The 23,407-nt window shown below is 40.8% G+C and overlaps 1 protein-coding gene across 1 annotated transcript; it reads right to left on the reverse strand.

The window, feature by feature from the left end:
• Positions 1 to 985: 985 nt before the first annotated feature.
• DYRK4 (dual specificity tyrosine phosphorylation regulated kinase 4) lies at positions 986 to 18,069 on the reverse strand. The gene is made up of 14 exons (XM_009094123.4): positions 18,046 to 18,069; positions 14,260 to 14,343; positions 12,761 to 12,910; positions 11,538 to 11,673; positions 10,225 to 10,388; positions 9,730 to 9,866; positions 8,754 to 8,894; positions 6,996 to 7,134; positions 4,763 to 4,844; positions 3,870 to 4,042; positions 3,219 to 3,279; positions 2,558 to 2,687; positions 1,701 to 1,846; positions 986 to 1,272 (listed from the first exon to the last, which is right to left on the reverse strand). The coding sequence occupies exons 1-14, from the start codon at positions 18,067 to 18,069 to the stop codon at positions 1,046 to 1,048; spliced, it is 1,794 nt and encodes a 597-aa protein (XP_009092371.1). The 3' UTR covers positions 986 to 1,045.
• Positions 18,070 to 23,407: the final 5,338 nt, after the last annotated feature.

Below are 23,407 nucleotides of genomic sequence, written 5' to 3' on the forward strand. Positions count from 1 at the left end.
TAACACTGGAACTGTTGAGGACCATTTCCATATCCTGTGGATTTTCCTTTTGCAAAAGAGCCTGTGGGAGTTTGCTGCTATGGTGACTCTAAACACCTCTAAACACCTCTTTCCCTTGGGGCTGCTGCAGTGTCACTGCTAAAGTAGCAGCTGCTTTCGGTAGGACAATTTTCTCATTATTCCTTTTCAACAGAATTTCTAGCTATAAGCTCCAGTAAATGTAAGAGGTGTAATGAGGTGGGTGCTTTACAAATGCAGTGAAAAGATAGTCTGCTGTTGGAAGAGTGAAATACCTAAATTAAACACATTAAGCACATAAGCCACAGGGATCATAAAAATTAGTTTGTTTTTTGTTGGGTTTTTTTCAGCGTATTAAGTTAAACTTGCTGTGAAGGACAATTTTCCTAAATCAAACCAGCTTGCTTTAATCCATTCTTCCTGTTGAGTCCCTGCAGAAATAGGCCCAGAATACCACTCTGCTTTGTTGTTGCTAGAGAGCTAAAGAGCATAATTTGCATTTCTAAATCTGCTAGGAAGGTGTGACAATGGTTTTCATCTAGCAGCTTCACTATAAAAAGAGGAAGATGTAGCAGGACGAAAATGAGGATGCTGGGTTTGATTTATCTTATTTTTTTAATACATAAGTAAATTCAGTAATCTTATCCATTAATTATTCCTGACTTATGCTGCTGTAAGAAAAAGGATTCAGATTCTTCAGTCAACACATCTGTTCTTTTAGATCCAGGAAAAAATGTAAAATTCAAAAGTCTGTTATAACACCAAGAATAAGCCACTCTCCACCTCTACAGTCTCCATTTTATTGCTGCTGGTTGTGAAGAATCTCTGATCACAAAGATGGAGATGAGGAAAAGGAATGGTTCTCAAATTCTGTTTTGGTTGACTAGATGATTTCAGGGTAAAAAGAACATTAAATATACTTACAATGTGCACAGCCCATGAACAGACATATATAGCTTATATTCCTGAGTACAAATAATACCTACAAAATACACTAGGTATGCAACCGAGCCAATCTTAGCTTGTGTTACTTAATTGGTGGGAAAAAAAGAGAAGTTTTTGGAAGAGCTCTTTCGCCACTGTCTTCTGCTTGATCGTATTTAATAGGCTTTTCCATGTGGTTTTCCAAATATTTCTCTGTTATAGCATGCTTCCTTGTGTTCTGCACATCACTTTCTGCTGTGCCTGTGAAAGGAGTCAGTCTGTCAGCCAGTTCACTTCTCACTTTGTCAGCTGCATTTTTCCAGAGATTCTCTGCAACAATAAATCATTAAAATGAGAGGATAAGTCTGCAGACTCTTAACAGCAGGTAAAACACAGGATTGACACAAACTACCAGCAAATCAGGTGAAAGTTTTCTCTGAGATCTTACAACCCCCACTGCTGCATTCTTTTGCTCTGAAAGTGACATGTGTGGTATGAGATACTGTTTTACTCTCAGCAGGAAAGGGCTTTCCATGTGAATCTTCAGCACTTCCAGTCTTCTTGCAGGCAGCTGAACTAAAACATGAGGCATGCAGTTCTACACAAGTGAGGAATGGTGTGTGTACCCACCCCATTTCAGGGGCCATCCATTGTCTCCACACTTTCACCTCCCCTTACTCCAGGCAGATGACACTAAACACAAAGAAACACCAAACACTGGTATAAATGCCCTTAGTCCTGAGGTGGAACATGCTTACGAATAGCCTCTCTTCTATTTTCCAGCACAGAGAAGGAGCCATCACTCATCTTCCTTGGGGCCTGTGGTTTCCGGAAGATTTTGGGTTCCTGGATCCACGCGTGTTTCATCGCTTCATCGGGAGTCATGCGCAGGGAGGGCTCCCACCTTAAATTCACGGGACACAAATCATTATTCAAGTATTTCTATCTGAAAATCAGTAAGAGGCAAGAGATTCATCCCTGTCTTTTGAAATTCAGGTCATGAGGACATTTTTTTGAAACAAAATAATTTTATTTTTATCCCAAAATCATGGAAAAATCTTCTGTGATCTTCTCCAGCCTTCAAAACCTATTTACGTCAGCACTGTGCTGATTAAATCCTCTGCAGCATCACACAATCTTTAATATGCAGTTCCTGCTTCTATTAGAGTAGGGACCCAACATTCTTGTTTAAGGTTTGGTTTTTTGCTCCACTGAAATTATTTTCTGAAAATTCTGATTCAAACCAAAATGAATCAATGATTCACACAGACTTGGCAAACAGAGAACATTGAAAGCAACCTTCCTGTGAAACATGGTGGGATGATTTTTTTCTTCCCTCCCCATGTTGTCACAAGTTAGCAGTTTCTTTAGAATTTCTTTAGGAAAGCGCTACTGAACTGCTAGAAAGAAATTTGAAATAACTGCTAAAGAAGGCATAGTAAAGTGTCAATAGTAATAGTTATACAAATTATGCCACTTGGAAAACAAAACAAAACATAACAAAAACACCCCACCAAAAATAAAACAAGCAAACACAACAGATACCAGAATTTTAAAGGTACAAAAGAATGAAAGCAAAGTCAAAAGTAGCTTGTTGTATACAGTATGAACTCACATTAAGCATCCTTTCAAGAAATCCAAGAAGCCAGCATCATGGGTGTTCAGCACTGTGCTTAGATCCTTGGAGTCTGGGCATCTCTTTTTCCCCTTGCTGTTAGTTACGGATTTAGGAAAACCTTTGGAATCTTAAAAAAAAAAGACATCCTCAAAAAATTACATTAAAAACCTTCACTAAATACTTTAAAAAATTGGATAAACAGTATCCATGTCCATCCCACTAATTCCAGTTTTGCCCTGTCGGATTGATAATCTACCAGATTGTAGCAAACAGGATTGATTACATCAAAGAGACCACATCCTACACTTTGTTTGGTTTGTTTGCTTTGAGCAATTTCCAAACTCAATTTATACACAGAGAAATGAAAAATGTAAATTAGTTCCCAGAGCCCACTGCATTCCTTTCAGCAACAATATTTTTAAAGAGTAACTTCTCTATTACTTTGGCAATTAGAGGCCCATAAGATATGAAGAGCAGAGCTCCAGGTTTATAGGCCTCATTTTATCCTTCTGCTTTTTTTCCATAACTCATCCTGGAAGTATTTTTATCAGCTAGGAATTAGCTTAAGATCTCTGACCCTACTCTCTACCAGTGCTATTAATTAGTGATTAACTACCAGGGAGGGATCCAGAAAGGACAAATAACCAGAAGAAATTACCAAAGAATGTTCTCCTCCTTGACGCAGCCTGGATAAAATCAGCTGGTGGAAGACCCAATACCTTCATAGAAAATGAATTCATAGAGTTACTCCTCATTTCATAAAGATACACAACAACCATTAGGTGAGGTGTGGCATTTTGCCCTCGTTATGAAAAGAAGTTGAATGTTGCAATTTACTGTGAAATGTCTGCAAAATATTTCCTCTTATTTCCATTGGAGAGAATTAAGGGATTCCTTAGTGCTGCCTGTACATGTCTTTGCATCAAAAATAGCAGAACCAGGGCAGTGATTGTCCCTCTCTCTGTGGCACTGGTGAGGCCACACCTCAAACCTGTGTCTAGTTCTGGACCTGTCACTTCAGGAAGGACATTGAGGGGCTGGAGTGTGTTCAGAGAAGGGAACAGAGCTGGGGAAGGGGCTGGAGCACAAGTCTGATGAGGGGAAGCTGAGGTAGCTGGGAAAGGGGCTCAGCCGGGAGGAGAAGAGGCTCAGAGGGGCCCTTCTGTCTCAAAGAGCCATTTGGCTGCAATAAAGCTCCTTCTGGAAGGCCAGGCCATAGCAAATCATATATCATTATTGCTTGAGGTTTCTCTTTGTTTCTGGTGGTGCAGTTTATCAAATGGGTGTGCAAACCAATCCCCAAAGTTACCTCCATGATGCAGGCAAGTTGGTCAGCTTCATTTTCCCCTGGGAACAGTGGGTAGCCTGTGTAAAGCTCTGCTATGATACAGCCTAAGCTCCACATATCAACAGCCATAGCATAAGGATGCCCAAGAATCACCTCAGGGGAGCGATAGAAGCGGCTCTGAACATAGGTGTACACTGCATCAAAAATTAGACAAGAAGCAAAATATCACAATTGGGACTGAAATGTCAATTTGCAGATTTCACAGAAAAGAGGCGTATGTTCAGGAATCATAAATCTGTCTATCCATGGATTGCTCACATAGGCTCTGGAAACATTTTCTAATCTCATCCTAAAAGTAATGGGTGATACACTTTCCCCTGTTCTATTTAGAAATTGTTTTTCAATAAGTTTCACTGAAGGAAATTGTTCTACCAATGCTGTGATTCAGTTTATCCATGCTCATTTTCCTATTTGAAGGGGTTCCATTTGCATCAATCAACAGTTCCTAAATTAAAAGCACAGTTCCCATTTCCCTCCCTATGGTATTCATACAAAAAGTACCAGTTATAATTTAACCATCTCACAGAGAAAGGCTCTCTGGACCTGACAAACATCTTGATAGGTGAAATATTTGGATTATCCTCTTAAGTTTGTTCCAGCTAACCACTCCTGAAAGTACAATTCTGATTTCAACAGGAGTAAAGGAGCTGATCAGGCTTGTGACAAAGAAAAAGAATGGTAATATCTTGTCTCTACCAGTATTTGCTCCACCACCAGTGGCTGAACAGTTCACCAGGTTCTAATTAGGGGCATAGGTCAATATATTAGCCCAATCCAAGAAATAGTTTCTCCACATTATTTAAAATTAAGAAAGCTTATTAAGAAAATTACATCAACTTGACTTTTCTGCAAACCTCTTTGGTCTTCATAGCAGCTTGATCCAAAATCAATAACTTTGACTGAACCTTGCCCATTGTGGTATAATAGTATGTTCTCCTAAAAAGAAAAAAAGAATCACAGGGAAAAGAGGGTTTTAGCACCATATTAAGTTAGTGAAAATCAAAATGCAAATCACATTTACACTTCTCTGCATAATGAGAGCTTCAAAATCCAACCTCCTTTAGAATGCATTTGCTAACAGGAGGAGGCAGCCAATAATGTGCAATTGTGCAAAGCGGAGGGGAGATTTGGAAAGGTACCCAGGCTGCAGGTGAGCCAGAAAGTGCACAGGGGAGCTCCCCAAAACTCAGGGCTGCTTATCTAGTAAAAGCCAAACTGCACCTGGCTTTGTGCTGTGCTGAATTAACCATAATCATCCTTTTGTAAGTACAAAAGCCCCTGGCCCATGAAGGAGCCACACTCCACAGTTCTTCCCTGCACCGCTTGCCCCAGACTCACCCCTCCCCACCTGTGTCATGCACAAGTCTCAAGGGAGGGATAAATAGACAAGGTAGGGTCCTGTGGATTCTTAGCTGGGTGCAGGAGAGTACAGCACTGGGTTCCTGCAATTCCAGCTGGAGAAGTGATCCTTAAACAGCCAGCTTATGGATATATATGTGCACTGATGAGCAAACACAGCCTTCAGCTCTCTTCTGCAGAGCTGAGTTTTATCCTCATTAAAAGTCTCTCTAAATGAAGGATTTCCTTCTCCACTCAGCAGACAGATGGTTACCTTTATCAACCAGTTTTACAGTAATTATATGTCAGGGCTTTGAAAGACTCAACTCTTCCCAGGTGGATGCCAAAAAATGATGAAGTAGTTTCCTGGGTAATTAGCTCATAAGGTAATGCTTCATGTGCCAGGAAGGAGAAGCTGCTACTGGTGAAAGTCAAGGAAGGACTGACTTCCAAAATCCAGGTGCTCTTGCCTCTGGTAAGGGAAGCAGCATCCCCTCTCTGCAGCTCCATATCCCTCCGTGCTCATGGTAGGACTCTGTCTCTTATACTGAATCCCTCACAATGCAAGGGAGCTGGTCAAAGCTGGAAAACCAGGATTGACTGAAAAACCAGGCTTTGGAGGCAGTGATTACCTAGTATAAAGGCCAGAGAAACTCCATATTCTACCTTATGCTGAGAAATATCATAGGAGGCATATTGGATAACAGATGAGAGTTTCAGGCAACAAAAATTCATGAAACTGTAAAATTTTTGAATGAGAACAAAATTGTCTTTTAGTCAACTCACTACATTTTCACTAATATGTTGCTCTATTTAAATACAGACTACACTAATTGATGCTGCTAACATCATTCCTTGTCAGTGGCTGCCTGGAAACAGATTTCCCATTGGGCTAATTGTTTTTGATTCAGATATTTGGGTTATCTTTCAAGCTTCTCTTTTCACTGCAAATTGGTCTGGCAAAAATACTGGCAAGAAAATGGGTGTAGACAATATGTGACTTCTCAGAATTCTAAATCAAGATACATTTAGCAAAGTGAGAACAGAATTTTATCCTTAGCTTTTTTACCTGATAACTTATTTATTTATTTATTGGTTAATATGCCTTTTTGAAAAGGAAATCAGAAGAAACTTTCATCTGAAGTGAAAATATAATTAAAATCCTTCAGAAATCTCAGAAAATTGCAAAATATTAAATTTGGGGCTTAAGGATAATGGAAATGTTTTATCTAGCATGAATGCTTAGCAGATATAGCAGAGGGAATTGGAGGACAGATGTTCCTCCAAAACCAGGTGAACACCCTAAATATTGTTCCTCAGAATTCCTTTGCCATTGACTAGGTTATTTAATTTTATAGTTATGCCTGAAAAATTAAATAGACTTAAACAGGATAACCTGAAACAGGCTACCTTGTGAATACTCCTTGTGTTACAATGTCCCTCATCTTGAAATACTTAATTTTACAAGTACTTTTCTTTTTCTCTAAGCAAAAAGTCATTACCTGAATTTGATTCATATTTGCATACGTTTTGGCAAATAAATAATCTCATTTAATGCTTTGGTGAATGAACTGAATCAATGGTAATTATCAGTTGACTGTAGCATGAACATAATAAATAAATTACAGGTTCTGTACAAACTTCATACTGGGTTTTTAGGGTTTCTCTTGACAGTTCCTCTCAATCAAAGAATAGGATAAACTCATTTATTCTGTACAGAATACCAGCGGATGAAATGATTGTACTTACAGGCTTCAGATCACAGTGAATGATTCTTTCCTGGTAGAGCACTTGCAAGCACCTCAGCACACAGCGAGTGAAGTGGCGAATCAATGACAGGCTGAAGCCTTGGAAATTGTTCTTTTTGATCAGCTCATACAAATTTATTCTGTGGGGGAGGAAGAAGCAGCAGACAGAGAGCAGATAAGAGATTGGATAATTTATTTTTAAAGGCATGATTAGTTTCCAGTGCATTAAGAGCTTGTCTTCCCACATGGAGGACTCATGCAGAGGAAAATGACAGCTATTTTCCTTCCTGCAAATGCTGCTCTGCATATGATATGCACAAACACCTCCCAGATCTAAAGCAGATGTAAAATCAGTGAACCTCCTTGCTAAACTCTCTGCTGTTAAGCAGCTGTGCTGATTTTTACCAAGAACAATAATCATTCAGGAACCAAAAAAAAAAATTCTTTTGTCTCCTTTTGCTATCATTTCTCTTTGCTTTGGCATCTTGAGTAAATAATTTCTGTCTAAAGGTTTTTAAGCAGCAGTAAATATTTCTAGATAACCATCCCATCAATTCAGGTCTCAGTAGGTTTTTATATCCCTCTGGTGACCACACATCTTAGCAACTTCCAGTAGCCCTGCCCAGTAGCCTGGAGAAGAGAAGGCTCTGGAAGATCTCATTGCAGCTTTCCAGTGCCTTAAGGGGCTTATGAAAAAAAGGGAGAGATATTTTTTTATAGTGATAGTAACAGGACAAGGGGTAATGATTTCAAACTAAAAAAGGAGTAGGTTTAGATTGGATATTAGGAATAAATTCTTCCCTTTGAGAGGTGTCCTCAGCACTAGCACGTGTCTGCAAGGACAAGACCAACTGGAACTTTCTGCCTTCCCCACTGGAGTGTCCACTGGTAGCAGGCACGGCCCATTCCTTTGGAATTAAAGTTGCCCAGACTTAATGGAAAAGATCACAAATCAAAGGCTTTTCACGGTATTTTAAAGGCAACGAAAATTTTACCAGACAAGCATTTTTCTATGACAACAATTCGTCAACTCCTCTGTGGAGAGCTAAAGATAGTGGCTCTCTGATTTCCCTGTGTGTTTCCATAGCAGCTTTCAGAAAAGACTGGTCTGTGTCTTCCCTGGAGAGGAGTTACCTCTCACCCCGTGTGCCTGTGACAGACTCACATGCAGCAACACAAGGGATTTAGGTTTCTTTGGGATCAAGCTGTCCATGTCATGCTGAACCTTCAGCAGGTACTGCAGCACATGCACCAATGGGGGCTTTACTCTAAGGGCTGGAGAAGTGTGGGTAGCCTGGATAACTCCAGTTCGATTCACTGATTACAAGTAGGCTGATGAATAAAATGATCTGACTTCTCCAAAATTCCTCCAGAACTCCTCCTAAGATGCCCTGCAGCAAAGATTCATAAAAAGTAAGATGCAGTTTTATTTTTAAATTATTTGATATTATTCATATTTATATACCCTGAAGTTTACCAGTCCTGAAATAACTCTTTTCCTCACAGGTCTTTCGGGGAAGAAGCCTTCAATACCCAGCACAGAAAATAAGGGATGAATCATGTCATTGCCCGTGTGAAGTCTGAACGTGGCCTTTTTCAGTTCACCTTGGGTGATCAAAGGCTCAGTTATGCAGTCTGTATTTAGACAGTGTTGCTTTCTAGCTGCCAATTCTTCTGAAGAAGACATAAAAATTAAATCTTGTAAGGCACAAAAGCTACAATTCTCCTCAAGGTGTGTGTAAAGGAAAATGTACTTTACCCTAGCAGTTCAAAGGAGATACAGAAGTGATTGCGAAAGTAGAAGTATTCCTTCATATGGATGATATTGTGAGTATCATCTTTGTCTTTCTTCAGCAGTGCATCAAGGATCTTCACTTCTACCAAAGCCTGGCTGTGAAATCTGAAATATCACGACACGGGAATGGTGACATCAACTCAGGGTAGCATTTGTATTTCTGCAAATGCTACAAACACCATGAGCTCAGCAGGTAGGACAATTATTAAAATGTTTCATTCAACCCCGTTAACCACCGTAATTTGGATTTCTTACTGTTGATTCCTAGTCTAAATACACTGGCCTTACATAACACTTCAGGGTACCTAATTTGACTTGTCTCAAAAACCTTTAAATGAAAATGTTTCCAGTGAGCATCCAGACTAAAATCCTGGCGCTCTCAAGTCTAAAGGAATGCTTCACTTCCCTTGAACAGGGCCATGTTTCACACCTACCACAGTCAGACAGTGGATTTTGAAAAGCATCTTTATACTTAGTGTTCACTGAGGGGGAAAATGGAACAGCTGAACTTCTGTTTCACTGATTCTGCTTCAAGCTCACAAACTGTAACCAGCCACTTAACAGGAACAGGTTGCTTAGGACCACAGTGTATAATTTTTTATGTTCAAGCAAGTGATGGGTGCCTTCCAGCATATTCCTGTAGTTTTGGAAGCTTTTGGGGATGCTCCCTGCTCTCAGTCCTGCACAGCTGGTTACCTGCGTTGTGTATTCACTGTGCAACAGATAGAGAAACCTTGTGAGCCTGGAGAAACTGTGCTTGCTTTCCTAGGCTCTCTCTCCTCCAGGTCCAGGCCAGTTCCTGACATTCTCTTTCCTCACTCTGCCCTCACTGTACTTCATGAATGTACAGGAGGTTTGATTTTGATTTGTTCATGTTGTCACAGTTTACCTGTATATAAGAGGGGTGATTTTACTTGTTTAAAGTCAGCAGATATCTCACCTTTTCTTATTTCTTATTATTTTCAATGCCACTAACTCATTGGTTTTGTGATCCAGGCATTTGGCCACCTGCCCAAATGACCCTTTCCCAATGACCTCCAAGACTTCGTATCGGTAGGCAATGTGATCATGTAAAACCTTCAAGAGAACACAAAGGGTTCAGATTCAAGGAGTACAACAAAGACCAGGCTTCCCAGTAGCTCATGTGTGTTTGAATCTGCTCTCCATGACCAATGGTGGGCTAGCTGCAGGTGAAGTCTACATCAAAAAAGTAACAAGAAAAATCCCAAGTGATGCTTCCATAGCCCAGCTACCTTGCTTCAACCCTGCATGACATGCAAAGTGAATTCTCCCCTGAACTTTAAAAGGCATGTTTTGACTGTGAATATTTATCTTCTAGAAACAACATTTATCTCACAGACATCATTTAAGAGTTTGCATAAAATCACTACAAACTTACTGAGCTCAAAACGAATACCATAATTTTTCCACTTACCTTTAAGTAGGAACCATGCTCATCATCATAACAATTATTATTCTGGGTTTCAGGCAAACCTTCAATCTTTTTAGCTTCCAGGCCAAGAAACCAGAGCTCTGTATAATTGAAAATTTCTTTTTGCTCATAGACTGTTAACTGGTTCCTAAAATTTTTCAAGGCTTCTAAATCAAAAAACAAGAACGTAAAACCAAAAATCAATAAAATGTCAGAAACCTGTTGGCAAAGTGCTTTTACAATGGAACATTTCACAGTAGAACCCACCACTTTGAGCAGGATGCTGAGAAAAGCTGATAGAGTTCCCTTCCAACTAAGATATCTCTTTTTATACAATTTCATACCAATTTTTTTAAATTTTTTTATTTTTTCTGGCTTGCAGTATTAAGTTCAATAAAGCACTCATCATCTGTCAGCAAGACTTTTAAGAGAGTTTAGGTAAAAATTATTTCATTTTGAGGGAAGTTATGTATATAGATTTTATCAAAAATCCCGTCTGTTGTCTATCTGCTCCCTCAGGCTCCATAACTTACACGAAAAGTTACATTTTTATTGTATTTATAAAATGTCAGTAATGTCTAGTTAACCAAAGCTTTCAAGTACTTGTTTTTCTGATAAAAATCATCAGTCAGATGCTTAAGGTTAGGAATTAAATGGAGCCCAAATCTGCTTTTCTCCTAGTTCTGATTCTTCCTGCATAGAATTTCAGCTGCCCTAACACCTCCACTTCCATCATTTAAATGTGGCTATATATTCAGACAGGAGCATTATAAATCTATGTGTTGCATGCATGTGTGGGTGTTTTGTTAAGCAGTGGCAGATCTTCATCCAGCAATGCAGGGATGCTAAATCATTTCAAAGCAAAAGGCCACTATTTTTTTTCCTAGAGTCCTTCTAGAAATAGATTAACTCAGTCAGAAACTTTCTAGCTCCGAGAACTCCCAAAATGCAATTTAGCCCACATCAATAAAATGGGACACAGCCACAAGGAAGTGGGAAAGGGTTTTATCCCTGTAATGGAATATTGCTCTCACCTACCCCACCTAAGTCTTAGATAAATATACATTCTTTTGATACTGCATGTTTTTCCTCTGTATTTGTGTTAGTCAAATCATTCCCCTACTGGGTACTTCCCCAAGCTAGATAATTAGAAATCACTTAGTTCCATTCAAATTGCTGTGCTCTAGATTGTTAAATATTTCAGCAGCCATTTAACGTGGCACCCCTGGTCCCTGAGTGTCCTGACTGTACACACTCCTCATCTGTGCAGGCAGCCTGTCACTCCAGTCCTTTCACTTTATCCAGTGATATTCTACCTGAAGCTGTCATAGGCAGTTTGACCCCGATGCTGGTGCTCTCCAGTTCGGATGGTTTTGTATGGACTCTGGTATCACCCTCAGGAAGACTGTCTGGAAGGTTAAATTGAGGAAAATTGCCTTGAGTTCCATTTTCCTGCCAAGCAGAAAAAAAATTTAAAAATTAAAACCTGCTATACTCATAGAGACAAAGCTGCAATATATTTATTTTGGATTAGTTGAGTAATCTCTATGTCAATTTTGTGCTGAGACAGAACAAGCAAGCTTGGGCACTAGAACACCCTGCTTATTCAGACTCCAAAGTCTGCCAAAAGTACTAAAGGCTGTTGGACCATGGAAAGATAAATCTATCAATGAGAGAAGGAAGTTCATCTTCCAGATTCATGCAGTATATGGACTCTCTAGAAATGCTACCTATACCAATGCTGGTCAGCCTTGGAGGGCTGTGGAACAATCCCTCTTGGAAACCATGCCAAACCAACCGAAAGACAGGAAGTTGATTTGGAATAACCAGTATGGATATGGCAATAAATGGTGTCTGAATGACTTTGTTGTCTTCTCTGATGAAGTGATTGGCTTGGCCAGTGGGAGAAAAGCAGTGAACATCACGAACTTTGCCTTGAGCAGGGCCTGTGACACTGGAGCCCAGTGAGTGGGAGATGAACTGGATAATGGATCATAATGTGAGCAGCCTGCTCCAAGTCTGTTCTGCTTGTAGTGAGAGGTTGGGCCAGATGTCCTTCAGAGGTTTCTTCCAAGCTAAACGATTCCTTTATTTACTTCTCGTCCTTTGAGAAAGTCCTCATAGAAGTGGGGCTGGATGGAGACAAATTCCAGTTCAGTGTCTGTCCGTGTTAGAAGGGTACCAAAGCCATATTTAAAAACCAGCACATAGTTGCCAAGACAAGGAGAACCCAGGTGATGGGATATGGACTAACAAGTGGGCAAGCTTGGTCCACCACATCCTTGCGATAAGTCCTGACTGGTACCACTTCAATAAAAGCATCTTGGTGCTAGTGGGGTTTGAGTTAAGGATGTGTGCAAATAAAAATGGGTTCTTTTCAAAATGAAGCATTTTTCCATACTTGTCTCTAATTCTGACCCTTTTTCTCTCTTCCCCCACACTTACACACTTGTGACACTTTGCCACTGACACTCTCTCAGTACTTAGAGAGAGGCTGGTTCACCAGGCAAACGAGATGTCCAGGAGCTTTATAACTCACCTGAAAAGAGGGGAGGACACTCTGCAAGCTCTTATTTGCTATTTGAGGCAGGCTGCTCTCCAAGGGGGGAGGGTTTGCAGCATCTGCAGCCAGACCATGCTTCACTTGACCTTCCAGATGTGGGAGGGAAAGGACACCGCGACTGACTCTCTAAATAGAAAGCACAAGGAAATGTCACATAACGAGCTAGCAAGCAGTTCTGTGCCACACCTGTAAACAGCAGAGGGACATAACTCCTTGGAAAATGTGTGTGGTTCATTTCTGACACCTAAAGGCAAAGGGGAAATGAGCAGATGCTAAGGCAGCTCCAGCTGTACAACAGGCAGCACAAGGTTGTCCAGACAATGCAGCACAATTTAGGGATTGAGACTCCTCACAAGAACACTTCCATCCAGCATCAGAGCAGTGACTGCTTCAGCTGCAAAGGGTGGCTGGGTTTGGAAGCCCAGCAGCCATTCCAGGCAGCAGGACTCCTGTGAGTGGGGAAAATAAAGCCCACACAAGGTAATAAGTAGGCATGAAGTGTCAATGGCAGAAAATAGCATTAACTGTTCCCAGTGGCAGAAGAGAAACTGGGACTGAACTGCTGCCAAACACCAGGGGTGGACACAGTGGGAAGTCTTCCCTGCACTGGTTTCTCCATATTTCCTTCCCCCTCATTTCCTATGGAGCTCAATTTGACTGGGCCCATTTGCTGCAGTCCTTATTAGTGAGGAAAAGCCAAGCTCTCAGCAAACTTTGCTCAAAAATAAATGCTAATGCTTATTTAAATAATCCAGGATTACTAGTCCTTCCTGACTTCTCATATTTATTATTTGCAAAACACTTCTATATAATTTGTTAATTACAGTCAGTCACTAAAGGGCACCGTTTTATGAATGTCTTGTATGTCTTATCAATGTCTTGAATATCTCAAGTCAGAGAAGTCAAACTCTTAGCATCAAAGAAAACTCTTTCAGGTAGACTATTTCTTTGGTAAATAATAAAACAATTATTTAAAATAAATCTGAAATAGATCAACTATGCACTGTGAAATGCAGAATAAGGTCTAGAGAGCTAAAGCTACAGCCCACATAAACCTGTGAAATTTTTCTCCTCGGGGAAGCATAGAAACATATTTGGCAAGCTTTTGACAGAAAAGGTGAGGTTTGATATTTTCTTAAAAAGCAAAGAAGCAATGATCTCAAGCCAATTAACTTTAATGAGTAAATTTTTTATTCCACTACTGTGGAATAGCCTTTAAAAGCTTAGAACTCCAGTGGACTTTTCCCAAAAGCTTCAAGAAACAAAAGTGATTTGGCAGAAGAAATGCCTCAAATGCTATTCAACACAGCAAAACCAAAATACTTGTAGGCATTTGGGACAGTCATACAGCCACAGAAAAAATGGAAGAGGACAGGGAATAGAAGACTTGCCTCTGCCCATATTCATTTATTGTAAGAGATCACTTAAAAAACAAGCATTCAGGTATTTTTGAAGTCAGCTGAAGAGTTACATACCTGATGGAAGACTCTGTTAGAGCCCAGATGATCTCTCTCTTGAACAGTCAGCTGAGACTGAGAAAAAGCATCCACATGGGAAGACTGCAAACATAAAGCAAGGCTTTAATAAAAATTATTCTGGAGGAAAAAGTTATGGAACCCCTGCCTGATTTCTGCATTTCCCTCCTTTGTGGCAATGCCTGTGCCTACACAAGGTGTGAGAGAGGGCCACAAAAACCGCTGAAAAAGTTACATTCTGGCAAGGCCTCTCTCAATTGAGCAGCTGTTTTGTGGGCTGGGGCAGAGACAGTTTATTTTGTTATTATGCCTCTCAGATGCTTGGTGTGCCCCTGTGCTCAGCCAAGGGGAAAGGGGCCCTGTGCCATCCCTAAATATGTACTTGGAAGCTGGTAGTGAGTCTGCCTGGAAGAACAACTTTAAACTGCCTCACGAGGTAGATTGTGAGCCCACAGATTGCTAAACACAGCATTAAACTGATTCAGCTTTTGTAAAAATAAAATCAGGGTTTAAGTTTACTGAAATGTAGAAAAACCCCATTGGCTCCAATGGGCAGACAGTATTAGCAATAAGTACAAAAAAACCCCATGGGAAAAGTGCTAAGCCGCTCACCATTTTACAGTTTGCTGGTGCTTTCAGCAGTTTTTCAATAAACATGCTAAATAGCATTGTACACTTCTGCCCAATAACAAACTGCAATGAAATAAAGAAATCTTCAAGATAATTTAGACCAAGAAAACTCCATGGCTAAAGCAGATTGGAGCTCTGCTCTATAGGCTAGAGTGAACCCCACTGGGTTTGGTCAAAAGGGCTCCTGAAAGAATCTGTCTGAGCCTGGAAGAGGCAGGGACAACTCAGATTAGATGCTGCACCAGTGCCAATACACTGCAGATATCCATATATAGACATAGATATAGACATAGATAAACATAAGTATATATATATATATATAAAAGCTGTAGTGGATGAAGGATGCTTGCATGCAAACTGATCCACACACACATACACTGTGACCTTGATATATGCAGGGCACATTAGCATTGCTGCAAACAGGGAGATCAAACTGAACACACCCCAGCAATGGCTCTGGCACATCCTGCCCTGAACAGAATCACAGACTGGTTTGGGTTGGAAGGGACTTTAAAAACCAAGCAGTTCCAACCCCTGCAATGGGCAGGGACACCTTCCACCAGACTTGGCTGCTCAGAGCCCCAGGCTCCAGGCATCCACAGCATCTCTTGGACAACCTGTGCCAGGGTCTCACCACCCTCACAGGGAACAATTTCTTCTTCCCATCTCCCACCTCCCATTTCTTTCTCCTTTCCCATGGGAAAATATCCCATCTAAACCTGCTCTCTGTCAGTGTGAAGCCATTCCCCCTTGTCCTGTCACTCCAGGCCCTTGTCAAGAGTCTCTTTCCATCTTTCCTGTAGGCTCCCTTCAAGCACTGCAAGGCCACAATGAGGTCACCCCAAAACCTTCTCTTCTCCAGGATGACCAATCCCATTTCCCTCAGTCTTTCCTCCCAGCAGAGCTGCTCCATCCTTCTGATGATCTTGATGGCCTCCTCTCAACTGACTCCAGAGCCTGTGGCATATCCACCCTTACATATGCACTTAAATTAGAGACTCTAAAAGACTTTTCCAAACTAAATATGGAGTTAAAACTCTGTGTACAGATCTACCTGACCACATGGAGGAAATGCTGCCTTTTGACAGGTTCAGCTGTCTCACCATCAGCCAGGAAGACACCACTCAAGCTGGGCAGACCAGCTGGAAATTGCCCCTGAGATAACTGTGCTCTGTGTGTGCTCTCCCTGTTCACAAATGAATAAACAAGCCCTTCTGCAAGGGCAAACTTCAGATCTAGAACAAACTGAGAACAGCTCTGGCATGAGACAAAGGGTGGCTGTGAAGCACAGGAGAATGGCAGGAAAGGGGTAAATACTAAAACCTGGACACAGTAATTTCCATCTTGGGAACTGGAGATCACCCAGCCAGAGATAAAGGATATTATGCTGTGGATCCAAAATATTACCAGTGCCAACACAGCAAATGCCACAGAAGAGGGTCACTAGACTACTGCATCCTAAACAGGAGTGTCCCAGAGCATGACACAGTTTGCCCAGAGCACCAAATATCCTTGTATGAATTTCTTTAGATGATGATTCCATGGAAAACTCAGTGCCCCAGTATTTTTCAAGACAAACTACAGACAATCTTCTCATGTAATCTACATATCTTGCATTCCAAGGGACAATCACATTAGTTATGAAGGTGAGTCTGGGATACACACTCAAAACTCAACTAATTATATCAGCCCAGCTCTTAGTAAGACTATTAGTTTTAGTGTATGCTATACTTTTTTCTCGCATGTACTTTTTCATCCATACTTCATTCCTAGCAAGCAATGATTTTCAGTTTCTGGAGCTGATGAAAATGGTACATTTCATTTCAAGGTAGTTTCTTAACTGCTTCTAGCTACAAGTCAATACAAAGCCAGGATTTTATGGAGAAAAAGCTATCATTGAAAACCAAAGAAACAATGACTTCACATACCTGTGCAGACTGCAGAATCTTCACTCCAAAATGGCATTTTATTTCTTAGCAATTCTTTTAAAAAGCTAGGCAGATATGTCTATGTTCCTAAAATTTTTTTAAGTAGATTTACTAACAACAGAGCTTGAAAAATTTAAAAAACATATCTAAAATTAAGCAAGAGCTAAGGAAGAATGTGAATGGGCTCCAAGATGTGCTGCCAGAATTTGGAATCCATTTAATTTCGATTCAGTGGGGGAAGATTACTAAGATTTTGAGTTAGACATTTCTCCTTTCACAGCGTAAAAACAAAATCAGTCCATGCCTTTTTTAACCATGGAAATCTGTGATCCTCTTTGTCCCTTTTTCTCAAAATCTACTTACTAAGGCTTTATTGCTCTTTAGGCAATTTATTCAATAAAATCAGTAAGTGACTGACCTTCATAAAATTCCCCCAAATGCGTAAATAACATAAACTTCTATTTGTAGAAAAACTGATCTGTACCTACACCAGTCCTGCTGGTGGCTGAATGGGGAGCAGGTGGATTTATTGGACACAGTGGTTTTATTTGATAGTCTTGATCCAGGTGACCCAGCAGAACTGCTCTAGCAAAACCCTGGAGTTGCCCTATGGGCTCTGCAGCTGAGCTGTTGTAGCTGGGTTCATTCTGGCAGATGCACTCCAAAGAAAAACTGCAGCAACTGTTACTATTCTACTCCATTTCACTCCTGGTTTCCCTGCTCCTGTGGCACTCAGCCGTGTCCTACAGCTCCAATGCTGCAATCCCAGACTATCATCTCCTGCTATTCCAGCCCTTCAAATCCTGGACCACCTTGCTCATTCCAGTTACCACCAAAGAAACAGAACAACGTCCTCATCCACCACCTAGCCCACAGTCACAAAGTTTTAGGTTTACAGCATTCTGTAAAATCAGGCATCATGACACACTTCCATAATTCTCAAAATATCTGAGTATTTTTTCAGTACCATGTTAACCATAGAAATCAAAAATGTATTAAAATTTTGGAAATTTTTAAATACACAACTACATGAAATAAAGACCCCCTCATTCACACAGGCTCATAAAGACCCCCTCATTCACTCTTCCCCCTGTTCTCAAAACTGAATGAAGCCTGTAGAATACATGGAGAGAATACAACACAGGTGCTAAATCATGCAATACATTAAAAAGCCATAGCAAATACACACTCTCACTCAAAACACAATAGGAACAAACATTTTCCCCACCTTGTCAACTATTTCTGTCAGCATTACTGCGAGAGGTGTTAAGTGCAGGACAGGAACTGTTTATTCCATTCAGCGAAGGCATTTCAGGAAGCCCACCTTCATCTAGTCAGAGCATAGCAGGAGCAGTTCCATGCACAGTGCCCTGAGCAGAAAAAAGTGGATAATGCTTCTGCTTGGCTTCAGATTTAAATTTTTCTCCCGGAAATATGCCAGTGACTATTAGCTGCTCTAGTATTCTTTTGGTGGCCATCTGTTCCCTTTCTCAGCCTCCTTCTAGCCAAATATAATTTTCCATATTTATCATGGCAAGTCAGTAATAAGAAAGACAAATATAACAGGATTGGCTGTTCTCCTTGTCATCTCAGTCTGTTCTTTCTCACTGAGCTCATGTGCTTGCGAAACCAAAAAACACTTGAACTTGGATTTTGTCAAAATCTGTCACAGCGACCTTGCTATACAGTGAGCAAAATCTCTTCAACAAGACTGACAGACTGGAAAATTAAAATTAATTAATTCCTTAAGGGTTGGTTTCTCGTTGGGCATTATGTGTCAAACTGTGGCACCTTGGTCTGTGGTTCTTGAGGGCATTAGTGCAGAGCTGCTCTGCCCTGTGGGATAATGATTGTGTGGATTATTTTGGTGTGGATAATGAGACAGAACTTAGCTGCCCTCCTGTCTTTTCCTCCTTTGGATGCTGTGCATGTATGATGGGGCACTGATGGAGGCGTCCTTATTCCCCAGCTGTCTTAGGGGAATATCTAAAGCAAAAATACAGCGTGGTCTCCTCCTTGATACAGCCAAAGAATGACATGTTCCCTGATGGTCTGAAATCTGTCAACAGCCCAGAATAGTTCTACTTTCACTCAGAAACCAAGGTTTTCAAGGAGGAAATACATGCTCACCCACTGAAGGCTGCTGCTTTTACAGATGCTGCTGGAATAGACAAAGGACAAACAGTTATTCCTTTGCACCCATCGTGGTCTCTGCAAAGCCTCTCCTAATGTAATTGCTGGGCTGCACCTTCCTAAAAGGCATATTGCTCCCACTTCCATCACTCCCACTTTTCCATTCATCCAAGCTAGGCAACCCTCTAAGCAACAAATCCTCCCTGGGATTATAAACCTCACGTGCAAGAGAATCTTCTTATTTTCCCACCAAATAACCACTCATGCTGTCATGCCAGGAGGGGAGGCATGCAGATCTCCTGGAATGGCTGAGGTTGGAAGATACCTAAAAGATCACCCTGTTCCACCCTCCTGCCACAGGCAGGGACACCTGCCACTATCCCAGGTTGCTCAGAGCCCCATCCAGCCTGGCCTTGGACACTGCCAGGGATGGGGCAGCCACAGCTTCCCTGGACAATCTGTGCCAGGGCCTCACCACCCTCACAGCAAAGAATTTCTTCCCAAAATCCCTTCTAAATCCTCAGTGGGAATCCATTTCCCCCTGTCCTGTCACTCCAGGCCCTTGTCAATAGTCTCTCCCCATTAGCAGTCCCAGGATAGCCTCCATAGAAAGGACTGAAATACAGATCTGCCCATGTTTTAGCCATCCCTCATTTAGAAGAACATCCTCTATTTTATTTTCTTTATTTCTTTTCTTTGCAATGTTTTCTCTCCTCTTCATTTTATTACATTCTTGTAACCATACTCAAATTTGCTGTGATAAGTCATGCAGGAATAAAAACAACCTTCAGGGACATTCTTTTATATTACCTGAAGAGGACCAACTAATTTTTGATTACATAATCCCTTTATTTCTCAACAATATTCTCAAAGCAAGAGAAACTTACCAGGATTCTTATTAAGTTTCAGTCATGCAACAATGAAGTAAAAAGCAGTACATAAAATGTTTCAGCTATACATTTAAAGCAGTTTTTTGGTTTTTTTTTTAAATCTGAAGGAAAGATTTATCTTTGTAACTAATTTTTTTTTAATTACCCATTTCACAAAGGCTTTTAATTAAAGGAGCTAAGTGCAATAGTACATAAATTCCTTATGGATGTGATCACTGCTTGTGATCATCACACAGAAAATATCTTTACTAAATTTCTACGTTTGGCAACATCTCTGTGAAGTAGAATAGTATTAGTAGTAAAGGAAATTAAAGAGCTTTCCCTGCAAAGAAAACCCCCGGCATCATGGAGTAGGAAGAGGATTCATTCCATCTTAGCTAAACATTCAAAGTAAATAAATTTCCCTGTGGAAGCAACCCTGTCTTTTTATTGGCTTGTCTTGAGAAGGAGGCTGTTCCAATAATGTAGACTAGATATCCCAAACTTTTAAATCCCTAGAATTAGATTAGATTAATTCTACTCTTTATAGCATTTACTCTGCTACTCCTGCACTCCAGTCTTCCTGATCTGAGTGAGGGCAAAAAAGCACAGAGGAACAATGAACTGAGCTGTCTCAGTGCTGCGCTGTGGCACCAATCCATGCTTGAGCAGTGCCACAGGGAACATCCAATGCTGCCACTGCAGGCTGAACCTGGGAAGATAAATACCAAATTCCCAAAGTGAGTGGTGTTGACAGAAAACTTCTTAAACCATTCCTGTTCTATTTGTTCTAATAAAACATAAGAAGCATGCTTTTTGCCTTTTGCAAAATCAGTGCAAAAGGAATGGGTGATATAAGGTTTTGCATACATTTACTTGGGCAAAGAACCCACCAGATGAACCAATCAGTCCAAGGCAAATAGAAAAGCCAGCCATGGGCTCTGGCTCCTTTAGAATGCTTCTTCCACAGAAGAGGGCAAAAGCTTGGGATATGATAATGTCAAGATTCTAACAGTTAAGTTAGTTGCTAGTAAATTGGCTCTTTAAAGTTTATTAACAATTCCTATCACACTTAAGATCTGCTCTTTCTCCCAGCAAACAAAAAAAAAAAAAAAAAAAGCAATGCTGTTTGTTCCAAATGTGCTCAAAAGCTGGGTGAGAATCATGAATGCAGTTTTACATAGGAGGGAATTAAGGAGCTGTGTTGCTAAGGATATAATTGCCAGAACCTTTTGAGATAATTCCTAACATCTGAGTAAGTGTCCATGACTGAATTCAAATAGAATCTGGGGACATTGGGATTTTCCAAACAGCTCTGTGACTGTATAAAGCCAAAAGGACCTCAGTGACATCATCATTTCTAGAAAACAGACTGGGCAAAGAAATGACAGCCCAGAAATCAGTGCTCCAACTGATTTTTCTAATGCATCAATCTGTTCTCAGGACTATTCCAAGAACAGAAAATATGGTTATTCCTGGACTCACAAACTGAAGAAGAATCACATGAGAAGCAGGAATTGGACATGAACCAGATAAACTGATTTAAATCAAGTGGGGTGCACAGAAAAAATGTAGGTCTAGATATGTTGAAAAGGAAAAAAAACCCCCAAAATTTGATAGGCAAAAATATCATAGAATCATAGAACATCCAGTCCAACCCCTGGCCCTGCACAGACACCCCAACAATCCCACCCTGTGCATCCCTGAGAGCGCTGTCCAAACGCTCCTGGAGCTCTGGCAGCCTTGGGGCTGTGACCATTCCCTGGGGAGCCTGTTCAGTGCCCCAGCACCCTCTGGGGGAAGAACCTGTCCCTGATATCCACCCTGACTCTCCCCTGACACAGCTCCAGCCATTCCCTTGGATCCTGTCCCTGTCACACAGAGCAGCGCTCAGGGCCTGCCCCTCCTCTTCCCCTCGTGAGGAAGCTGCAGAACTGCTGTGAGCTCTGACCTCAGTCTGCTCTTCTCCAGCTGAACAGATCAAGTGCCCTCAGATGCTCCTTGTGTGGCTTTCTCTTCAGGCCCTTCACCATCTTCATGTCCCTTCTTTGGATGCTCTCTAATAGCTTTAGATCTTTCTTATATTGTGGCACCCAAAACCACACACAATATTCAACGTGAGGCCAACCCAGCCTAGAGCAGAGTGGGACAATCCCCTCACTGGCTCTGCCAGCAATGCTGGGCCTGGTAAGATCATGATGGAAAAGGATTTTTGGCTTACTTGTCAAGCTCTTAAAGCTTTGCAAGAACTTTCCTTCAAGAAAGAGCTCCATCTGTTTCTACCCATTTGCAAGTGAAGTGTGGGGAGTGTCTATGTTATCCCTGTGCTGCCTCAAGTGGAAGCTGGAGGCCAATCCAGGAGAACGAAGGCCTCTCAGAACCTGTGTACTTCATAATTACAGTTACTAAATACCTTCCCAAACCCTACTGACATCACACATTCACCTGTGGATTCAGATATGTTTCCTAAATAATGCCCTCTAAGGAGGAAAACTAGGGAGATCATTTTCCAGCCTCATCACTTCAGAGGGGGTATGAAATCAGTACCTCAGCAACAAGTGACCTCTCACAGTAATTTTTCTCCAGAAAGTCACTTTAAACAAAAGCATCAAGTGTCAGTTTTAAAGTTAGAAATACACAATGTAGGACTTTTGATTTCAGAGCAATGCAACTTACTGTAAGTATTTCTATAGAGCAATTTTTTCCCTCTAAAATAAAAAATAGACCAGCTGTCTACAATATACAAATAATTTTAAGATACCACAAAGCCTTTTACTTAAACCTAAAGGTCAATCTGAAATCTTTTGCAGAACCCTAGGTACTCTGAGATTCTATAAATTAATTATTTGCTTACATTTGTGCAGAAACATGTAAGACACTCCTGTTATTTAAAAATGTTAATTTCTTATCTTTGCAGCAATACTAATGATACTGCTTTCATTAAAAATTGCCATCATAAAATCATAGATTCATAGAGTATCCTGAGCTGGAAGGGACACACAAGGATCACTGAAGCTCTGCACAGAACAGTCTCAAGAATCACACATCTTAATTCTACTTCTCCTACGAAATTTAAATAACAGTTAATGCAATAAAAATATCATACAAAACTGATGGCAGATGGTACAACGGAATGAACTATCTTCTTTCTTTTTATTTTCAGTTCTTCACAACAGGTATGTCACAACCTAATACAAACATTTGTACATCAAACAAAAAAAAAATTGCCAACCATGATTACCTTAGGCTGGACTCTTTTATTTCTTCTTACTTGTAAACAAGAGTTACTGAAGAAGCTGAAATCACAGCAGCTCTCACTGCTCCTTTCTTGCTTTTCCCATAATGACAAAGCTCCATGTTTTAAATTAGTCTCCATTAAATTGTTCTCTTTGTGATTTAAACCTGACACTGAAGATAATCTGAAAGGGCCAACCTGTGCCCCTGTGCCAAAAGCTTGGCCTGACTGATGATTTTTAGGGTGAGCTGGCTGGAATCAAGTCCCAGGTTGTTTTATCATGTTCCCCAGCAATGGCACAAACCAAACTGAGCTGAACTGGGAAGCTGATGTTCTATGAAATCTTTGAGGAC

The sequence above is a fragment of the Serinus canaria genome, chromosome 1A (assembly GCF_022539315.1).
Source record: "Serinus canaria isolate serCan28SL12 chromosome 1A, serCan2020, whole genome shotgun sequence".
Classification (NCBI taxonomy): Eukaryota; Metazoa; Chordata; class Aves; order Passeriformes; family Fringillidae; genus Serinus; species Serinus canaria.